The 16961-nt window shown below is 43.8% G+C and overlaps 1 protein-coding gene across 2 annotated transcripts; it reads left to right on the top strand.

Moving 5' to 3' along the window:
* The first annotated feature begins 280 nt into the window (after positions 1-280).
* Positions 281-16728, top strand: SMG5 (SMG5 nonsense mediated mRNA decay factor). 2 transcript variants are annotated; one of them, XM_072428913.1, is made up of 22 exons: positions 281-441; positions 1544-1642; positions 3168-3291; positions 3909-4065; positions 4437-4526; positions 5771-5860; positions 6550-6628; positions 7426-7551; positions 7704-7772; positions 8316-8524; positions 8652-8783; positions 9330-9968; positions 10632-10801; positions 11568-11643; positions 11905-12080; positions 12552-12710; positions 13198-13257; positions 13546-13705; positions 14933-15023; positions 15106-15180; positions 15502-15640; positions 15959-16728. In XM_072428913.1, exons 1-22 carry the CDS (start codon positions 377-379, stop codon positions 16040-16042), a joined length of 3069 nt encoding a protein of 1022 aa, XP_072285014.1. In that variant the 5' UTR covers positions 281-376; the 3' UTR covers positions 16043-16728. The 2 variants fall into 2 exon arrangements, with proteins under 2 accessions (XP_072285014.1, XP_072285015.1); XM_072428914.1 differs by lacking the exon at positions 281-441 and adding an exon at positions 1277-1411.
* Positions 16729-16961: the final 233 nt, after the last annotated feature.

The raw sequence follows: 16961 nt of genomic DNA on the forward strand, positions 1-16961 counted from the left end.
CTAAATTACAGCACATACGCACCCCATTCTTGTACTTCTAAGTAACAAGGTGACTTTATGTAGATATTTCTTGACAGAGAGAGAGTCACTTTATAGTTATTACAGGTATGACAGGATCTTCTGGGGAATGTTCGTTCTCTGACAGAACCTTCAGTTTCCCGCCTTGTGGGCGAAGCTCCGTCACGTGACCAGTTTAGATTCAGTCATCGCATTGCGAGCCCCGCCCTTTTATTTGATTTGACGTCACACACTTGATCCCGCCCACACTCCTCGCGAGATTATTTCCACAGAAAGAGACAGCCAAAATGGCGGGTGATGTGGTGGTTGAGTGTGTCAGCTACTGAGAGGAGACGGAAGGGAATAGAAGGAGAAAAAAATGAGTCAGGGGGCCACTGAGGGCGAGCCTGAGGCCAAGGTGCTTCATACCAAGAGGCTGTATCGGTAAGAGAGCTCGCGGTGGAGTGGGGTAGGGGGGCATTTGGCTGTATCTCCTAGCAACTTGTTTAACTGGAGAGAATTGGGGGGTGGGGAGGACCCTATGGTAAAGACTGTCTGTAGCTGAGGAGAACAAGGAAAGAGCCTTGTTACAATGGACTAGTAACCAGTCTTTGCTGAAGTGAATAATGGGAGGGGCTTGTTGCTATGGACTATTCTCTATTCTGCACTAAAGAGGTTAAGGGGAAGGGCTTGTTATGGTTTATTAACTAGTAACTAGTCTGCACTGAGGAGAATAAGAGGAGGGGCTTGTTGCTATGAGTTATTCTCTCTATCCAGCACTAACTAGAATGAAGATGGCCTTGTTGTGATGGACTATTCCAAATTCTGCAGTGAGAAGGGGAGGGGCTTGTTGCTATAGGTCATTCCCTATACTGCACTGAGAAGGGGAGGGGCTTGTTGCTATGGGCCATTCCCTTTACTGCACTGAGGAGAAGGGGAGTGTATTGTTGCTATGGACTATTCCTTGGTATCTATCTGTTCTGTGCTAAAGGGTGTAAGGGGAGGGCTGTGTTGCTGTGGGATATTTCCTGGTAATCATGATGCACAGAGTAGAATAAAGGGAGGGGCTTGTTGCTATAGGCTGTACCCTATTAGGCACTCTGTGCTGAGGAGAATAAGGGGAGGGGCTTATGGGCCGTTCACTGGTAACTAATCTGCCAAAGGTAAGGGGAGGGGCTTGTTGCTATAGATTGTTCCCTGGTAAGCATTCTGCACTGAGGAGAATAAGGGGAGGGGCTTGTAAGACAATTCTCTTTGCTGAGTGGCCCCATCCTGCTGAAGCCTTCATAACCAGCCCCATCTCCAGCCATACTAATGTAACATGCTCGTATCATAGGAGGCAGGGGCTTGTATGCTAATGAAGGCTAAGCCCTGCCTACAACCACAATCCACCAATGTAACAGTAAAGCAATTGGTAAGCATAGCGGTGCTACATAATCATAAGTGACCGGTTCTCTTTATACTTCCCTCCCACCTCTTTGTCGGCACACTCCCGATACTTCCGGATGGGGGCGCTCTCCTGATAAAACAAATGTTTATCTTGCAGGGCCGTGGTGGAGACAGTGCATCGGTTGGATCTGATCATTAACAACAAGAGCGCCTATCAGGAAGTGTTCAAACCGGAGAATATCAGCTTACGTAACAAGTAAGTGGAAGACTGAACATGGACAGCTGAGGAGGAAGCAGGGGCTGCATATGTAATGAACACCAATGGCTGTCCTCATGTGTATATTAATTAATCCGTAATGGGGGGGCTTACACTGATCCTATTGATTACACTGAAGTCATTTATCTGCATAATCAGAGAAAATTTGATTAAAAAAATTGCAAGACGGGAGATTTCCTTGTCTCTTATTGGTGGATCTACATTGTATTCGGAAGATAATGTAAATCTCCTTGTCTCCCATTGGTGGATGTGCATTGTGTTAGGACAGGTGTAGGCATACTCTGGCCTTTAGGGCAGATACGGGCTAGCCAGTAGTCCATTCTGGCCTAACGCCCCCTGGTCGATCCGGCCTAATCCCAGCCAGCACAGGTTGGCAAGCCGTGGCTCTTGAGCCTCCTTGTTATGCCTCCCTTCCCTATTTACCCTGGCCGGCGTTAACACTTCCACCGCCGGGTTAAGGGGACATTCCCTCTCCTCTGTATGCATTGCAGAGTAGAGGGGTTTCCCTTCAGGGGTGCTCCTGTGGGGGGGGGTGAAGCTATCAGTGCCGGTACTCGAAAGAGAGTTTGGCCTAGTGTGCCTTCTTGACTTCCTAAAATGGCCTAGTAGCCAAAAAAGTTTGCTGACCCCTGTGTTAGGAAGAGGCTGCAGATCTCCTTATCTTACATTGGTAAATGTACATTGTTGTAAAAAACTGACTGCAGATCCATTTATCTCACATTGGTGGATGTACACTGAAGTGAAAAGTGACTTCCCATTCTTATTTTCTCTCATTGGTAGATGTACGTTATAGAATGAAATGACTGCAGATCTCCTTCTTTCTCATTGGTAGATGTATGTCATAGTAGGAAGTAATCCTAGATTCTCTTTTCTTTCATTAGTGGCTGTACATTACACTAAGAAGTGTCTGCAGATCCCCTTTTCTCTAATAGGTGGATGTACATTGTATTAAGCTACGTACACAGGTCCAATAGTTCTTACCCAATAATCGGCCGATATCAGAAGTGAATCTGGCGTGTGTATGACCGTTCTAGTGGATCGATAGACGACAAACGATCGTAATGCAAGGAAAGGAGGAGAGCGCGCAGTGGGGTGCCGCTCCGTCATTCTCCCCTCTCCATAGAGCAGAACGGTGCTGTAAGTACAGCATCGTTTATGCATTGTGCAGTCCTTTGTCATTGGAAAGGAAACTATAAAAGATCCTTTCCAACAACAATAATTGCACGTGTGTATGCAGCTTTAGAAAGTTACTGCTGATCTGCATATCTTTCATTGGTGGATGTACATTGTGTTAGGAATAGACTGCAGATCCCTTTATCTCACATTGGTGGATGCATTGCTGTAAGAAGGGACTGCAGATTCTCATTTCTCCCATTGGTGGATGTACATTGTTGTCGGAAGTGACTTTAGATCCCTTTAGCTGATATTGGTGGATGCAATGTTGTAAGAGATGCGTATACAATGCAGTGGGAAGTGACCTGCTGACCATCTGTCTGTCCTGCAGGCTGCGGGAGCTTTGTGTCAAACTTATGTTCCTGCACCCCGTGGATTATGGGAAGAAAGCCGAAGAAGTTTTGTGGCGGAAAGTCTATTATGAGGTTATCCAGCTCATCAAAACAAACAAGAAGGTGAGTGCACCCATTAAGCGGCTCTGTGTGTTGGGAGGGGGGGGGGGCTTCTCATGAAAGGAAGTATTATTGCAGAAGTTTCTCTTTATAGATCCTTCCAAAATTTCAATTTATCATGTATCATGACACACATTGTATTGTCCTATTCTTGCTGATACATAGCCCTCAATATTTTACCGATTTCTATGTACACAAGGAGGCCCCTGGATCCTCACTGCATGCTGTATACAGACTCTTCCCTTTGGTGAAGGTTAGCAACACCACTTAAGTATGAAACAATTTTATACTTCTCTGGTGGCCCCAAGTATTCTCGGATCACCACTGCGAAATATGGGAACTTCCCATGATGCATTGTTCAGTCATAGCAGCCAATCCCTAAACCTAAGCACTGTGGCATTTAGTAGGGGATGACATGGCCCTTTCCGACCTCTAAATCACCAGACAGCTGTGATATAGCACAAGATGCAGGTAGGAAGTGCTGCAGCCTATGGTTAAACTTTTACAATCATTTTGTACATGGCAGACTCTTGTTTCCGAGAAAAAAAAGTACCTCCCCGGCAGTTTTGTGATGTATGATGATGGCTATATGAATATTATTGCTCTTACTTTTCCCACAGCACATCCACAGCCGAAGTGCCCTCGAATGTGCCTACCGTACTCACCTGATTGCCGGTGTGGGCTTTTATCAGCATCTCCTCCTTTACATCCAGTCCCACTACCAGCTGGACCTGCAGTGCTGCATCGACTGGACCCACGTCACCGACCTACTGATCGGTCAGTTATCTCCACACGTTGCAGTGTTTACCCTGAATATTTTTTTAAGCCGGGTAGTAAGAAATTGTAGGCGGGTGGCAGGGTGACCCAACTCTTCAGTAACCAGCTAAAAACAGCTGGGTGGTCACCAAAAAGTGCCGGGTGGTGCGCCCAGATAAGGGGCTGGGGATAACACTGCTTTGTCCTTCCAACCTGTTTTTCTGCGCGTGTATAGGGAATGTATAATGATTCTGTATGTATTTAGTTATGGTTGAAAAAAAAAAAAAAAAAAGAATGAAAGAGCAGCAGTTTTTGTCTGTTTTTTAAATTTGTATATATACAGTCAGGAAAGCTTTGCATTAATACGTGTTTTTTTTTTTTTGTCCCTTCAGGATGCAAGAAACCCGTATCTGCTTCAGCTAAGGAGATGGACTGGGCCCAGATGGCGTGCCACCGGTGTCTGGTCTACCTTGGAGACCTGGGTAGGATTGCTTCCTACATCTTCCACAGCTGGGTCTTGTTGAATGTTTTTTCTCTTTCAAGCTCAAATTTAGCATTACATTACATTAATAATTTGTCATTTTTTAAAAATGTACAATTCCAGAATAATACATAGTAAAACACACAGCTTCTATACAAAACTTTGTCACACACTATTCCATGAAATAAAGCATCTAAGAATTGTAAAAATGTATTGCATGCTTTTAATCTTTTGTCCTTTATGTGTTTCACCAATAGGCTTTCTCAGAAGGACATATTTTCATATATATCAAATTGTCACTTTTACTGTTAGATTTAGACAAGAGAGGTTTTGTTCAAACGTTAAGTATTCATTATACAATGAATTTAATTCAAATGCTCACTTTTCAAAACACAAGCACGTATAAATGATGCCTGGACATGTAACACCCATGTTTGAATTTATTATATGTACCGTTAAGTTGATAAACCAATATTTGCTTTTAAACAAAAGTGTAATTTTTGTACCCCAATATTGATAAATTGTCACCACAGTGTCCAAAACTACACTTATGTTTATGAGCAAATATTGGTTAATCAACTTAATGGCAGGTATGATAATTCCAATATGGGTGTTATAAATGATGCCTGGACATGTAAGTGCATGTGTTTTGAAGATTATGCATTTAAAAAAAGACATTGTACTATAAATGCCTAATGTTTTTTTTGTCTTCCAAATTGGTGGTTCTCAACCTTTTTGGTTGTCAAGAACCATTCACTCAAAGGGAAAAGAGAAAGAACCTCCCCCCCAGAGTGACGTCAGGATGCCAGAACTCGGTCTGAACCTGTGATGAGAGTGGGGAGGTTGTGTCCAGAGACACATCCCGCCCACTACCCTGAGTCTGCATTCACATGGAAGACATGGTCCATGGCTCTGGCTGGTGCACCCCCGCAAGCGGGGTCCTTCTCCTGACCCTGGTGGGCAGTGCACAGGCCAGATGTGGGGGACCGCTGCTGCTCTCGTAGCCACTGCCCACTAGTGGGACGCGGTCTGTGCGTTGGGACACCTGTTCTAAATAAACACAAAGTCATAAAAAAATGTACATGAGATAATGTCCTTCTGAGGAAGCCTATTGGTGAAACGTGTAAAGGACAAAGGATTAAAATCACACAATACATTTTTTTTAGAATTTAGTGCATGGAACTTTCCGCAGTCATGGTGTCCATTCTTTAATATTTTATCCTGATTTTTATTTTGTCATTACAGCTCGTTATCAGAACGAACTGGCTGTTGTGAACACTGAGAAGTTAGCAGAAAGGTTTTACTATCAAGCATTGACCGTCGTCCCACAGATGGGTAAGTATGTGCAGAGAAGCAGCTGTGTAGGTAACACATGGGTTATGCATTGCAGTCTTAGACTGAGTACACACATACAATAATTGTCAATAATGGACTTTCATGATGCTTTCCAATGACTGAAGACTGCACGATTCATGAATGGGCACTGTACGTACAGCACCATTATGCCCTATGGAAAGGGGAGAGGGAGTACGACATAGTTGCATCCTGCTGTGCTCTCTCCCCTTCACTTTGAATATGATCATTTGGTTTGTCTTCCTTGGACCTGTCAGGGGGGTTGTCAGAACTACGGATGACTAGTGCTGTACACTCGCCAGGTTCTCATATCAGCTTTGAGGCGATAATCGGACGAGAATCATCTGATGTGTGTACATAGCCTTAGTGAATAGGTATACTAAAATATGCGCAACCAGTCCCCAAATATTTATCTAAATGAATACTATTGTGCAGAATAGAGATGACTAGAGCTGAGAATCATCTGAAATGGGCCCCCTGAGGTCTAATTACTGCTGGCCTATCGACATACAATGATAATACATGTGTTCCCCCTTCTGTTGATAATGGTATAGGGGGAAACGCCAAAAATGTGAAAGGTTGTGAGCATTTCCACACAATTACTGGTATCTGAGGGGTTATTGAAGTCATGTAGATAGCTGAATGACTTTTTGTGATCTTACTTGTTACAGGAATGCCATTTAACCAGCTTGGCACACTGGCAGGAAGCAAATACTACCACGTAGAAGCCACGTACTGCTACTTGCGCTGGTGAGTGATAATATTGTTATTACAAACAGTATTTCAGTATTTATATAGTGCCAACATATTACGCAGCTCTGTACATTAAAAAACGGTTGAAAATGACTGACAGATAACAGACAGTGACACAGGAGGATAGGAACCTGCGCCAAACAGCTTACAATCTAAGAGCTTGCAGAGTTTCTGCTGCTTGCTGTTCTGTCCAGCGCCGCCATCTTTGTTCTGTCTTTCCAGTCTTTCTCTCAACACCTGAACTTGCACTTCACAGGCACAAGGTTGGGTGATGTGTCTTCCTCTTAATATAAAGAGAGTTCTGATATCCCTGCACATGCACTAGAGAAAAGCCCTTTGACAACACATACCTCTGGCATACACGCAGTCTCCAGGAGGCTGCAGGTTTCCCCTTTAGTCTTTACTGCCGCAGTGACTGGAGATGCTCTGACCCCATCATCTAGACACAAATTGCTCTTGTCAAAGGCGCTTAGATCCCTACACTTTTCCGTATATTCTACCAACATCACCTTGACTGACTGGTGACTAGCTGACTAATATATCCGTCCTTGTAACCAGATCACCATTGTTATCACTTCATCTGTTGGAGGTTTATTTTTTAGGGCTTTTAACTATTTACCATGTTGTTTAAAATAGTTTTAGCTGGAGTTGGGCTTTATCTGTATATGACCACCTGAGGTATAGGGCTGCTATAAAGGGGCTGGTCTTCAAAATGAATTCCTGTATTACACCTGCCGAAGGCCTCCATAGGGTAGATAGGGTGGGAAAATTGAAAATTTTTCTTTTTTTGGCAGCATTCAGTCGGAAGTCTCATTTGAAGGTGCATATGGAAACCTGAAGAGACTATATGACAAGGCAGCCAAGATGTTTCATCAGCTGAAGAAGATGGAGAATCGAAAGTTGTCACCCAGCAAGAAGAGGTAAGAAGAGGCTGATGAATATGTACACTGGTAGTATTGGCCCCTTTTTTTATTTGTGATCTGGTATTGAGGAATGTTTTAATGGTTGACTTTGCAGAGTTTAAACATCACTGATATTGCATATTGTATTCCTGATTGTTCTCCTTTTCCAGATGTAGGGACATCAAACGATTGCTGGTCAGCTTCATGTATCTGCAGAGACTACTGCAACCAAAGAGCAGGTAAGTGACTTCTCATGTGTCTGTGTTTTGGATTTTCACTGCACAAGTGGTGGTGTAAAATATACCAGTGCCACAAAAATAAAATGTTATTTTCAGTAAAGCAGGGGATGTCCTCATCTGTCCAATTTGAACCTTAAACTAACTTACAACTTGTTTCGCTTGTAGACATGTTTTCTCTTCCCCTGTTGTGGAAGTGTAAGAGGAAGTGAAGCCTATTTGTGATCCAGATGGCAGAACAAGCATTTGACAGGATCCTTGATCTAGTATCCTGCAAATTGGTTAAAAATGACCTTACATTGTGCTCACATTAAACATTTCAGTTTCGCTTCAACATTATAATTAATTTTTGCTCATGCCGAGTCTGACATCTCAGGCTTTAGAGAGCCAGGATACTGCCAATGTTTGATTAAGGTTGCCTAAAAAGACAATTACTGACCAAGAAGTGACATCAAGGGGTTGCCTATCAGTTATCCATTGCCTTATCACCACTGTAAAATGTTATAAAATGTGTTGATCTGATCCGGTTCTTCCTCTCTCCTGCAGCTCAGTGGACTCGGAGCTGACCTCTCTGTGTCAGTCTGTTCTGGAAGATTTCAACCTGTGCATGTTTTACTTACCTTCTTCCCTAAACTTGAGCTCTGCTAGCGAAGACGAGGAGGAGTATGATGGTGGTTACTCTTTCCTGCCTGACATGGTCATCTTTAAGATTGTGGTTATCTGCCTGATGAGTGTTCACAGTTTGAAGAGGGCAGGTGAGTTGGATTTCCATAGCCCTGAGTGATGAAAAGACTTTGAGTTCCTTCTGAGCTACACCCCACCATGATTAGTTTTCCAATTGTTGTCCCTATTTTCATGCCTTTGCTCTCCTGACCGCCTTAGATTCCAAGCAGTACAGTGCAGCCATAGCTTTCACCTTGGCCCTCTTCTCCCACTTGGTCAACCACGTGAATATAAGACTGCAGAGTGAATTGGAGGAGAGCTCCGTCCCGGCCTTCCAGAATGATGGTCCAGGTGAGCCTGAGCATTACTTATGTTTAAGGGTGGATACTTTGGGCTGAAGACCAACCTTTTAGGGGAGTCCCTTTCATTGTTGAAGGAAAGTTTTATGTGTGGCATTTGTAAATGCCTATCAGGCTTGAGTGGGAGTGTTAATTGTTAATTGTCCTTATAGGTTCTCTGAAATATTATATTATACATACTAAAATGTGAAACTTTTATTTAGTTTAAATCATGCAGATTAGAGACAAAACTGTAATTGTGTCCTATCTGGGGGGGGGTTCTCATTACTTTTCCTGAGAGACACTTTATTGGTGGAAAATCTTTCACTTTTCATAGTTGCTGCCAGAAAGTATCCACATTGGAAGATATTGTACTCTATCTGCTTCAGTGACTTATGTGGAAAAGTAGATTGCCCGGTTGATGGCAATCAAAGGAAAGTGACGTTGAATCTGAAACGGTGACAAAGGAATAAAAAAGTCAAAATCCACCTTATGCTTAAAACTGGGGGAATAAAAGTGGCAGGAGTTTCAAGTTTATTTTGCTATTTTAAATTGACAGATGACCCGGAATCCAGGGAGGTCTCTGATGTGATTGAGAAAGATGCAGAGCCAGAGGTGAACCAGGTCAACAAGCAACCGCGGGCCAAATCCAGAAACAAGAAGAGCCACAAGTACTCTCGCCTCTCACGCTTACGCAGGCGGCGTCATGCGAGGAAGACGGATGAGAGTGACCTGAGCGAGGGCTTTGACTCTGACTCCAGCCATGGCTCAGCCAAAGGAAGCGATAACTCTGACAGCGCTTCAGAGAAGAGTGATGAGGAGGCTGCATTTGACATGGAATCTGATTCAGATATGAACAGTCAGGAGTCACGCTCTGATTTGGAAGATATAGAAGATGACCACAGTGAGGAGAACAAAATTCCAAAGGAAGCGTCTAAGATCTCTGAGGAGAAGTCGGTTAGCCCAGTCAAAACTGAAGCTCAGGAGACCCCAGTTAACTGTCCTGGAGCCACCACCAGTGAGGCCATAGCCAGCAACCTCCAAGCCATGTCTACCCAGATGTTTCAAACCAAACGCTGCTTTCGCCTGGCACCCACCTTCACGAATGTTTTTGTTAAACCTTCCGCTGAGCCAGCTGTCAACACCCAGGCACCGCTAGTGAATGGGGATGTGGAAAAACCAAATTCTGCAGAGCAAGGTACAGGGGACATCCTATTTTTTTTGTCCAAAAGTAACCATTCAGTTTCTAAATTTAAAGAAAATATTTGACTGGTTACTTAGGACGCGCTTGGTTCAATGTATGTAGCTTGTAATTATCAACATGTTAAGGCGTATCGCTACTGAGAGACTATGGAGAGAATGAGACCAGTGGTGACAGCTGCCATTATCTTTGAGTTTAGGTCCTCTGTAATGTAGAAACACAAATAAAATAAACGCACTTGTTTTCACTTTCATGTTTAAAAAAAAAAAAGTATTGGGGAGAACTAAATACAAATCCCAGGAGAAGCAAGGGTGGGACAGAATACAAATCCCAGGAGAAGCGTAGGGGGGACAGAAAATAAATCCCAGCAGAAGCAAGGGTGAGACAGAATATTAATCCCAGGAGAAGCATGGGTGAGACAGAATACTAATCCCAGGAGAAGCGTAGGGGGGACAGAATACTAATCCCAGGAGAAGCGTAGGGGGGACAGAATACTAATCCTGTCAGAGGTGTACAAATCAATCCAAAGCATCCTGTATGAATCTGTACATCTGTGCGTTCAGCTGTATATCTGGAGTGCAGCTCTGGGGACACAGCAGAGTGCAATGTGAGATAACTGTGTACATTTATGATTTTTACATCTTCTCCCTCTTGATAAAGGAGACATCTCTGACTCTGAGGAGAGTGTTGAGAGCAGCAAGTCCGGTCACAATGAGAAAACTCTTCAGGAGAGGCTGGAGGTCATCACAGCTGAGGGCCTTCTGGCAACCGTCAAGATCTTCTTGGACTGGCTGAGGACCAACACAGACATCATCATTATGTGTGCTCAGGTAGACAAATATCTGCTGAAAAAACCCCACAGGCTGAGGCAACCATTGGCTACCCATGACAGCCAATCATAGTGCAGCCATCTGTAAAGGACAGCCAGGGTTGGTCCATGAGCCTCCTTGTTATTCAAGTCATCATTGCAATGTTTTGTATTGTCCAAATAAAGGAATTGTTAGCAATGGGGTCACATCATTTAGAATAGTCCAGGTCACTCTAACAATGTTTTGTGTAGTGTATTCTAATGGATGTGCAGCATTTTGTGTTGAGAGGACCTGTCACTTTTAAGATATTGGATTGGGGCCTAATACAAAATTATGGGAAAAATGGGATACACTAAAGAAGTGGGCAAAAGTTGTAACAAAGTATAGGGGGTGGTAGAAAAGTGACACAATTATAAGGGTTCACTGGATATTTATGGCACAGGAAACGGGGAGCACTAAATTCCAGTTTCCTCGAATTTCTGGGTGGAACATTGGAACAGTCCAGAGATGGAGCTGTGACATAACAAGCTTCAAAGCTAAAATAGGAATACATGTATAACCTGCCAGACTGTGCTGTCTGGTGTAGGTGAATATTTGTGTGAATCAAAATGGCACTTATGTAGTGTGTAATTTCCTTGCAATGCAGTAACACCATGAACCCAGACTGATATCCCTCTCTCAGGGCAGGTCCTTGACATCCTGGGCTCAGGGGAAGCACATTTTATTTGCTATGGAATGGTCAAACTTTTCATAACTTGAAACCTAAAACTTTCATTCCCTCCTGCAGAGCTCACAGAGTTTGTGGAACCGATTGTCCGTGCTTTTAAACCTCTTACCATCAGCATCCAAGATCCAGGAATCTGGTAGGGTAACAGCCCCCTAACATAAATAAAAAGTGTCTTGTGTTGTCAATAAGATTGAATTTTTTTTTTTTTTTGCATAGTAGAAAGTAAAAAAAAGAAATATAATTACATAGTAGGTTAGGTTAAAAAAAAGACATAATATGTGATATTTGTTAACAATACAGCCACTTATTATGACTGAAGTCCGGTTTGTTATGATTGGATGGCAATCATGAGTGACTCCATCTTGATTCTAGGCTGTGTATTTTCTCCCTGTGCCAGGAACCCCCCTGTGTGTTGAGGTCCAGAACTTGCTGCAGGGATCTGAGCAGGCTGACATGTCTACCCACCTGCTTCTCCCTGAGGATGCCGCACTAAGGAACTTGCCTGCGCTGAAGGCCGCACACCGCAGGCTCAACTTTGAGAAGGAGAGACCGGATCTCACTGTCCTGGAGGAGGTACAAAAAAGTCCTCATTTATCAGATTCATTCACCCATTATAAAGAAAATGGTGCTGGGTACTTTATATTTTTTACTGGTAGACACCATTGTCGCCAGTTCTGGAAATATAGAGGAAATCATCCAATGGCCTAATGAGATTTACCGCACTTTGGGGAAGTTTCTACTCGCTTCTCTTTGGGTCTCGAGGACAGAAAGTGAAGTCTTCCCAAGGACACGGGTGACAATACAAGGAGGAGTTCTAACTATTCCTTACTTAATCCACAGCTGCTTGTGCTTTAAATGCTGTAGGCATTCCTCTTGATTCTTTCATATTTGTGAATCCAGCTCCTCCATGACCACCAGTAAGGGACCATATACACCATGTGCCCAGCACAGGCCCAAAGGATGAAATCCATTGTTTCCAATAGGATAATGGTAAACTAATACTTTGCAGATTTCTTCCTGACCATGCCTGTGTTCTCTCTGCAGTCCATTGTGCGCAGTTCCTACATCCGCAGCTTTGGCCATTTCCTCACTCGTCTGCAGGTGAACGTCCTACAATACAACCCGGAGCTGGGTATATTCACCAGTATCGCCGAGTCCCAGCAAGACAACATCCTTCACCAGGCCCAGGCTCAGTTCCGGATGGTGAGTATCCCAGTGACTCCCTACATTGCCTTTTGGGTGCAGAGCTCCTAGCAGTTGTCACAGTCTGGTAATAAGCACCTGTGGTGCTATAATAGGAGAATAGGGGGAAGGAACTACCAGGAACAGCCCCAGTCACTTCCACGCCCAGAGGTTAGCACTCTGGTCTTTGCAGTGCTAGATCCCAGATTTTAATCTCAACCAGGGCACTATCTGCATGGAGTTTGCAGGTTCTCCCTCTGTTTGCTTGGGGTTGCTCCAGTTTCCTCCCACATTCTAAAAACATGCAGTTGAGTTAATTTGCTTTCCCCCAAAAAATTGATTTTGTATTAAAGCCAGATGACTGGTGGGGACATTAGATTGTTAGCCCCTTTGAGGGACAGCTAGTGACATGACTGTGGACTTAACTTTGAGTGCTGTGTAATATAATAAGCGAGTGTGTATACTATTTATGGATGTGACAGCTCATATGTGTTACCTTCTTCCCCAGGCACAGGAAGAAGCTCGCCGGAACAGACTCATGAGAGACATGGCCCAGCTAAGACTGCAGGTACACCCTCTGTATGTTGGCCCATTTGTGGGTGTCTTTACCATTCTTTATTTGTAGAAGGCAGCACTGATGGTTCCTAAAAATGTGTCTACACTCATAGATAAAGACATTGGGCAGGACTGACACCACTCGGTCTACAAACATGCTTTTTGTTTTCAGCTCACAATACAACATTCATTACAAAATTCATGAATAACAAGAATTTTATTGCAATCTGCACTCCTGCTGTAAAGATAAACTCTTTATCTTGATCACTATTGACACTAACCTGGACTTGTCTGTTTGCAGTTGGAAGTTTCGCAGCTAGAGGGCACCCTCCAGCAGCCTAAATCCCAGTCTGCCATGTCTCCGTACCTCGTTCCAGACACACAGGCCCTCTGCCAACATCTGGGCATCATCCGGCAGCTGGCAAACAGTGGACGTTTCATCATCATCATCCCTCGGACAGGTATGAGGAAATACACACTGATAAGTTTATCTGTCATAGTGTTCTCGGTATGGTGTCAGGATTCCAGGAATTGTACTCGTCAGTAATCGGACATACCGATCTATGAATACCTCCAATGATTATTTTATTGCACTGTATTTTTTACACTCTCAACATATTACACAGCACTGTACATTAAATAGGGGTTGCAAATGACCGACTGTTACAAACAATGACACAGGAGGAGGAGAGGACCCTGCCCCGAGTTTACAATCTAAAAGGTGGGACAAGAGTTTTCAAGGAATTTGAAATATATTGAGGGGATTTGTAAGGCAGGAATCGGTCAGACATCCATGAGGAGATGGCTGACTGGCATCGTTGGACCTTATCCAGGACTGAGGGAGACAGGTCAGGGGTGGACAGATAGATCTGAGTGTCATCAGCATATAGATGTAAGCCAAAGGAGGATATGAGACTACCGAGAGAGGAGGTGTACAGAGAAAAGAGAACCGGTCCAAGGACTGACCCTTGGGGAACACCAACATGGAGGAGAGTGGGAGAGGAGAAAAGGAGCGGTCAGACAGATAGGAAGCAAACCAAGAGAGAGCAGTGTCACAGATACCAATGGAGCCATGATTTGTATAAAAAGTGGGAGATAACAGTGTCAGAGGAAAGGAGAAGGAGCAGGGAAAAGTTGCCTTGAGACTTGGCTCTGATGAGGTCATTGGACACTTTAGTAAGGGCTGTTTCAGTGGAATGGGCAGCTCTAAAACCAGACTGGAGGGGGACAAGGAGAGAGTTGGTGTTCAGATAGTGAGATTTTTTTTATAGAAAAGTCGATCATGAAGCTTGAAGGCAAATAGGAGAAAGGAGATAGGACGGTACCTAGAAGGTAGGAAGGGTGTAGTGAGAGTTTCTCCAGGATAGGGAGAATTATGACAGGCTGAGGGGTAGATACCAGTAGAAACGGACAGTTTGAATAGTTCGGTTAGGGCAGGGTGGAGGAATGGGGATGGAGTAGATCAGAGGGAATTGGTATGAGGTATTGATAATTGAATAGGAATGAGGTTGGAGGGTGTATCTTGGTGAAATGGTGTGTGTGTGGTTGAAGCCGTATAGACAGAGAAAGCAGGTGAGTGAAGCAGCAGACTAACAGGGAGCTAACAGACTGGGGTGGAGGAGAGGGCCCTGGTATGGCTGCACTAATAGAAAATATCAGCACTGATCCCTGCTCCCTTCCTCATTCAGTTATCGATGGATTAGACTTTCTAAAGAAGGAAAACGCTGGGGCCAGAGACGGCATCCGATACTTAGAGGCGGAGTTTAAAAAAGGAAATCGGTAAGTGTTGACTACTGTATAGCACAAATGGTCCATCACACATGATCCAGGTCAGCAGTAATGGAAATACTGTTTGTTTCAGGTACATCCGCTGCCAAAAAGAAGCCGGAAAAAGTTTTGAGCGTAATAAATTAAAGCGACAGGACGTTGATGCCTGGTAAGTCCCTTCAACCTCCAAACCCCCCACACACACACAGGTTTTAACACTTCCTTCCCTGTTCTACAGTGTGGTCAATCGGCATCTGCCTTGACACATTCCATGTGGGTATTGGTTTCACTGCCTGACCACTTTGTGCATTGTTCACACACCTCACTACTATGTAGAAGTGATGGCGAAGCTTTGCATGCTCCCAGATCACTTTTATATTGAAGCTATAAGCCGTGCTGTACAATAATGAAAGCTCCCATGTTGTTCAGTCACTTTTGTCTCATGTGTCCTGGTGCCATTGCTTATACTGCTCCACTCTGCCCCCTACAGGCATCTCTATAAGATTCTGGACAGCTGTAAGCAGCTGACTGTGTCACAAGGCAACAATGAAGAGGAGACGGCTGGGATGGTCACCATTATAACCGGCTTCCAGATAGACGAACCCAAATGTTTCTCCTCCGCTATGCAGGTGTGTATGTATGTTCTGTCACATGACTTCCCATCTGGAATAATTGCTGTGCATGGAGTGGGGGGTGGCTGATAGGACATGAGCATTATGCGGTACATTTTCTGTTCAGGGGCCATTAATGGTACTCCCAACCCGTTGTACAGTAACAAGTAGCACGAAGCACCAACAGTATAACTGTGAAAAGATGGCAGCCTGCAGATTTTAATCTCTGAATAAATCTGCCGAGACTTGGCGGGTGCAGTTTTGTATCTGAGGTCTGAAGGTTTCTGTATGAAATATATGAGACGTCTTCACTGTAACATTTTTCTGTTGTCTCAGTCTGCCCTACAGGCCGCTGCCAGCTCCAACATTGAGATCAAGAACGTTTTAGATTTCTACAAGCAGTGGAAGGAGATGGGCTGAACAATTCAAGCTGACAACCATTCATCCAAAAGTAAATTTCATCCTTAGGAGCTGATGTGGCTTTCAATATGGCGGCAACTTGGAACTGACAAAATGAAACCAAACAAAAACATCTAAACGCACAAGTTCTTACTAGAAAATGTTCCTTTTGCCTCTCATATGAAAATCCCCCCAGCCAATTCCATCCATGATGCTAGGGGACTGCAGTGTCAGAAAACAGAAGGAGCTTGTCCTTGGAAGAGAGAACAAGGAATCCATCTTGTATGGTGTGAGCTTGGTGTTTCCTATCTGACCTCCTGGTGTAGGATTTCTGTCACTGGAAATGATCTTTCATGAATATTTCCAGTGACAGATGAACCAATGAGTTCTGTACACACACAGTGCATGCTCTGTTTTATGTGGAGGTGAGCAGGCCGCACATTGCTGTGCTCCCCCCATTGACATGACTAGTAGAGGTTTATTGATTTGCTGTGACACTTTGGTGACAACTTTGAGCAACTATTGTACACATGTCAGAGTCTCCTCTACACGCAACCATTTTGTCTCAGGCGACTGTTATCTGATGTGTGTATGCAGCTCACCTCGTACCCTTCCTAGCCCTCATTTGTCCTTGTTTCCTTTACGTCAGCTTTTGACTAATGCTGGAGCAGTTTTGAAAAGTGCAAATAAATAAATAAAAGATGCTATTTTATTTTCTACATTTATTTCAGTATAGCTTGCTGGACTTTCTCTTCTATTAAAGTTAATCTCCAGGCAAACAGATAAAGGAACATATAAACCACAGGATTTGTATTTCTGTTCATCCAGCCCTCCTGGAGAGCTGATTTTTTTCTGCTGCAGCTGGGTAACTGGACAACAAAAGAAGCATCAGACCAATGCGTCTCATATTGTAATATTTATACATATAATACAGTAGGTG

Source organism: Pyxicephalus adspersus, chromosome 12 (genome assembly GCF_032062135.1).
Source record: "Pyxicephalus adspersus chromosome 12, UCB_Pads_2.0, whole genome shotgun sequence".
Taxonomy (NCBI): Eukaryota; Metazoa; Chordata; class Amphibia; order Anura; family Pyxicephalidae; genus Pyxicephalus; species Pyxicephalus adspersus.

Bases quoted from the DNA above. Each gene is read 5' to 3' on its own strand.
- SMG5 (XM_072428913.1), top strand. From the start codon at position 377: ATGAGTCAGGGGGCCACTGAGGGCGAGCCTGAGGCCAAGGTGCTTCAT. The intron at 4,066-4,436 runs GTCAGTTATCTC...TTGTCCCTTCAG, and splicing joins CGTCACCGACCTACTGATCG to GATGCAAGAAACCCGTATCT. The intron at 13,706-14,932 runs GTATGAGGAAAT...TTCCTCATTCAG, and splicing joins CATCATCATCCCTCGGACAG to TTATCGATGGATTAGACTTT.